This window comes from Mesitornis unicolor, unplaced genomic scaffold (genome assembly GCF_000695765.1).
Source record: "Mesitornis unicolor isolate BGI_N332 unplaced genomic scaffold, ASM69576v1 scaffold28747, whole genome shotgun sequence".
NCBI classification, from domain to species: Eukaryota; Metazoa; Chordata; class Aves; order Mesitornithiformes; family Mesitornithidae; genus Mesitornis; species Mesitornis unicolor.
The window spans coordinates 1-5,496 of record NW_010194791.1 but is presented as its reverse complement, the minus strand read 5'-3'; the positions used below and the strand labels follow the sequence as shown (position 1 = coordinate 5,496).

The 5,496-nt window shown below is 40.4% G+C and overlaps 1 protein-coding gene across 1 annotated transcript in view; it reads right to left on the bottom strand.

The window, feature by feature from the left end:
• The window catches only part of LOC104543342 (E3 ubiquitin-protein ligase RNF130-like), a gene marked incomplete at both ends in the record, with an annotated part of 23,165 nt that extends 17,677 nt beyond the window's left edge, over positions 1-5,488 (bottom strand). The window contains one exon of the mRNA XM_010187926.1: positions 5,374-5,488. Coding sequence (XP_010186228.1) covers positions 5,374-5,488 — 115 coding nt within the window. The remainder of the gene's footprint in view (positions 1-5,373) is intronic.
• Between the last annotated feature and the right edge of the window lie 8 nt (positions 5,489-5,496).

Sequence of the window (5,496 nt, the reverse complement as noted above, 5' to 3'; positions counted from 1 at the left end):
CTGCTGAAGGACTTGTTTGTGACAGCGTTTCAGGGATTCATGTGAAAGAAATAGTTAATAATGCAAGAGATCAAACCAGTTTTCCTCAACTACTGAGGACGCACTGGCAAGCTCACATTAGAACAGCAATAGTACTTTCCTCCTCAGCTTTTCCAGTTGCTCAGGTCCTTTAGCTTTCTCCCTGTAAGAGGGTTAGCCATTTTGTGGGAGGAAAAATGAAATTAATAGGTCAGTTGTCAGAATTAAGTACACACCTGCCTGAATGCAGACTGTCTCCTACTTCTGAACCACAACTGGGGGTTTGTCTTCTCTTGTATACCAGGTGTTCATGTTGCTCTTGCATTGCTTCAAACACAGCTGTGACATCCCACTTCAGCCAGGGCTGCTGCATTGACTGTTATCAGATTTTGTCCTCTTTTCACAGAAAACGGCCAGTGCCATGATCCCACACCCTGAGAATTAACTATTTTATTCCATGCTCTTTTGCTTTTTTATTTTATTGTTTTATTTTTTTTTAAAGATTAAAAAAAAAGAAAGGTCAGAGATACCTTGATATTGATTGCATCTCAGCTAATACTCAACTCCCCAAGGCCAGCACCAGTTGTCAGAGCTGGGCTGTCTCAGCTACACATACAGAAATAATTTTAAAACCTGACCTTCAAGCGCTGTAACACAATAGGTGGAGAGGAACCATCAATACTGTGAGGAGCTGCAAATCAAGAGCCTTATTGGGAAAGAAAACCAGCAGATGGGAAGCTGCAGTCCCATGCAGCCCGCACCCCAGTGCACTCCCTGCCTCCAGCAGGCGCTGCCCAGGCAGGTGCTGTGCAGCAAACCTGACTGGCAAAACAAACTTGTGCAACACATTAATTATAATCCTGTGATAAAATTCCCAGAAAAGGAATTCAGCTGGGAATCTCACAGAAGCAACACAGCAGCATTGATTCTTTCTTATTTCAGGGAAGGGTACCAGTTATTTGTTATCCCATTAAGGCTTAATATGAGTAATATGTATAATTTCTTGCAATGTATTACTTCTTGTGTTATTATCAATATAGTCCTCATTCAAGCCAGTTATAATTTCCACTTTAAAAAAATGACATCAATGAATTAAGTACAGTAATATTTTCTTTTCAAGAGCTGTTTCAGGTAATTGCTTTGACTAAAGCTGGCTTTAACACTAAAAGAAACTTTGAACAAGAGGTAATCTTGTTTCAGGGAAGTTAAACAAAAGAAAATAACTGAAGCTTAGAAAAGTCCAATAATAGTTCGGATTTAATCTTGTTAGCTCAGTAGGTAGACTACAACTACAGCTCTAAACTCCAATACATAACCTCCACTTTTGTTATTAATTCATGACTACTAATTAAGCTGGATACAGAGCCCAATGGTAAAGGATGGATACACGGCACAAGATTTTTCTTCCACTACTCCATATTTATTGATATATTTGCTTGTTGCATTTTCCTAGAGCTTACTGTTTTGGATTCTGGGCCAGAAAGGTACACAAAATTCCATCAGTGTCACCTAAAGCTCTGCAGTCACCAGGAAACTGTAATTTTAAACCTTCTGCAGCCAAAACCTGTTCCCACAACACACTTATGAAGTGTCAGATGCTACAAATGCTATAGTTACAGTACTATGCACAAGATACACCTCCATTTCTGATGTTGAGCCAATATTATTTCTTCCCCACTTCCACTTTTTTCTAACATGTGTTTTTCTCCAAATTCTCAGTCTCCTTGCCCAGCCACAACCCCCTTCAGCAGAGATCTCCCCTCTCTACAATGCAATTTTCATACAACCATCACCTCTCCACAAGCCATTTGAACTCCAGTCCCTTTGCACCCTCCTCACCCCTTTGGTTCCTGACCTATTGGCTCAGTGACTCAATGTTTACAAGTTTGGTTTTGAGTCTGCTGCTATTTCACTTCCTATCAGTCCCATCTCCAGCTCCAATCACTGTCTGCTTCCTCGCTACCCAAGCCAGCCAAAATGCACAAAACCTTGCCTCCCAGCAAGGTCTCCCATCTGCGAGGGGCCTTTGAGAGCACACAGGACTATCATTTCCAGTACTCAACTGTGTATCCAAACCCAGAATGCCATACAGTAACCCAGAGTCAACAGTTACAGAAATGTCGTGTTCACCACAGAGAACATTTTTGAGGTAAGTAAGCCACATCGTGCTACAGTTCCCTCCAAGAATCATTAAAGTGAGTTTTCAGTGTCTTCTAGCTTGGTTTGTCACAGCAAGGGGAATTTGCCTGACACCTAAGGGTCAGCACCACAACTGGTGCCAGGTACCTAGTACCAAAGATGCTTAAAAGCAGAGGTCACTGGTGTGTCCCAAGGCTGAACACTTACATGGTGCATGTACAGATGCTGCCACAAGTACCTGGGCCACTACTGTGAGAAGTTTGGGCTGTAATGGCTGCTTCCACCAAGTCACAAATAACAGAGTAAGGGACTGAACTAAGTGCTCACCTCACCGAAGAGATGACATAAACCTGAACTAAGCTCTCAGAACAGCTGCATCAGGCTGTAAAGATGTATTTAAATATTATACTTCCAGGCAGAACGAGAGGAGCATTTTTTATAATCTGCAAGCATTCACATCCAGAATCTCTTCTATTCACTAAAATGCTCTTCTAATAAGAAGTCATGACAAAAGATTAACAAGTTAGAGGAAGTAAAAAAAGAAAGTAAAAGTGGAATAACAGAAGAGAGATGAATCAAGAAATTCTGTTGTGCATTTAATGCACTTGGAAAGATACGGGTACACAGGTGCCGTATTCACACCCAGCAGCCAACTGTGACTGCTGGCTTGCTGGAGCTACACTTTCACAAGTCACATTCACAAGCGGTCATCCAAACTACTGCCATGTATCTGCCCGGGGGACACTGCTTTTCAAAGCCATATCAATTTCATACAAGGGTCTGGAAAGAGTTTTAATACATGTACTATCATGACAAGGTTGAATTTGATTAAAGAAATTCTGCTAAAGAAACAGGTGAAGTGATTGAATATATCATTCTGCACTGACATTTAAAAGATGGGTGATCACATGGGATTGGCAACTTTAAAAAGTAGTATATAAAATACAGGGCATATTCAAGCAGACAAGTTAACAAAAAACATCGCAGAGTACAATACTTGAAATCACAGGCTGTGCTATTACAAATCGTCTATGTTCAGCAGCAGATTACTGGCCCTAAATTCTGAATTAGAAAATTCATTTATTTCCCTGCAGGCAATGAAGAAAGGACCCTAACCCGGCATGCAAATATGTTACATTAAGGACATCTCCGCTCTGAAATACAAATGCCTCAGTCTATGCCATCAGGGTGCTAACAAATCACCTACATGCATGGAAATTTCAAGGGATAGCCCATGAATGGGTGAATGCTTGACATCAATGCAGTTTCAAAGTCAAGGCATCTTCAAACATAATTTAACAGTTGTAGAATCCTTTTCTTGTTGGGATACATGAGAACCAGGGTAAAACATTTACTGCTCTAATACCAGATGCAGGTGATAACTACTCATGTTAAGAAAAAAAATTAAAATTAAATATATAACAATCTACATAGAACAATTCAGAAAAACTTTAAAGGAAGACAACTGCTGCAGTGTTTGCTTTAACAGTCTGTTGACAAAACTGAATCTCCCCAGCTGATGGCAAAGTTCTAATGACTGCAGCACATCAAAACTGCAGAAACTGAAGTCTGCAATTTCACAATTCCTGATGTGCTTTCTCACTGAAGTTATTCATCATACAATACTTAGCTGTAAGTTATAAAAATGCTGTTTACTGACTGCTCAGAATTTTATTTAGCTCTTCTCTCGTTATTATCTTCCAGTGAAAATGCTGTCAGCCTCTCTCAATGTTTTAATGACACAGAAGAAATCAGAAAAAACCACAGAGGCAGGTTAAAGAGTAATTAATACCTAAAGTTTTTCTTGACAAATAATGCAGCTACTAAAAAATCAAGTGTATCTTGCATATATTAAAAGGCAGCAGTTTTAAAACCCCTAAAAATACTACTTGCGTAACAGTGTTTATGTGCCCCTCACTTTCAGGGCAGCCTCCTAATTTCATATGCTGGTTGGTGTGTGTGTTTAAATGAGGAATCCAGGAAGAAGACGAGAGCTGGCTCAGAGCATGGTGAAGGTAGGATTTGAGGTACAAATGAAAATCGTTTTATAGTAGCTTGCTCAACAATTCTACTTCTTCAGCCTTCCACCCAAAAACATGGTCTATTAATATATTCTCGTTAACACTGTGTAAAGCTAAAAAAAACAAGCTTCAATGAAACCAGCAAGCATCTGTTGATGCACAGTCTGCTTCATGCGTACAAGAAGCTTATAGCAGGCTGCCTAGTAGGATGAGTTTTGTTCTAAAGAAGCATCAAAGTATTTTTCTGATCTTAAGATTCAGTAAATTCTCAAAGGCTTTTAATAATACAGTAGTTCTGCATTATCAGTTCTTTAAAAAAAACTCCTAATAGTCACCACTTATAGACTAGTTTTAACAGACTATATTATTTCACTTAATGCATTATTGAGAGGTTTACTGTCCAGGAGACAGGCTGGGACCACTGTGATCCATCAAGTGGTCCATTCTTAAAGATGACAGTTTAGATAACATCAAGGAGGTTTTTCAAAATAAAATACTACTAAAAGCCACATCATTATGACTGAAGTGATTGATTTCATTTCAGGCAAAAATCAAGCTAATACTCTCACTTGTTTAAATTAGTGTTCTATAAAACCCAACATTTATCAGAAAATAATCTATGGACAACAGCTTCACTTAATAAAAAGAAAACTTATCTGGAAGCACTACTGTGTTCAGTACTGCAAACAAGTGCATTTTAGACTGGCCATGAAAGTGACAGCTTGATGGCTTCAGTCCTTCCAAGTCTTGATGGACAGCTAGAACTGCATTTTTAAGAAATGTACACTGAACAATCAGGATTTCATGGAGCTGCAAAAGCCACCCAGATTCACATCTGTCACAGTGAGATAGCTATGCAGCTGTTCTGAGATTCATGGCAATGCTGTAACCAAATACTGTTAACTATCGCTATGGACTCCCTGTAATTAGCTTAGAAATAACACTTTCATTGCTCAATATGACTAGCCTACTGGGATGCATGCTGGAAAACACACTATGCTTTGCACATCTGTTATTAAAGCCAGCACTCTCAGATCATGGATTTTTAAAAATTATTATTATTTTCCTCTGGGCAAGTCCTTCCTCCTCTTTTGCCACAGCTCTCTAGGAAAGTCTGTAAAGCCCAGACAAAGCCCAACCCGCCTCCCACGGCCCCCCGACAGCAAGCGACCGACGGCCGCGAAGGAAGCGTTACCTCCGTTGATTGGGACGGGAGCCACCAGCAGGCCCTTGACCTCCACCTTGGGGGAATCTTGCCCGTAGCGGCCGCGGTCGATCCTCAGCAGCGTGGGGCCGCCCCGCTCGGGGCTCAGCACTG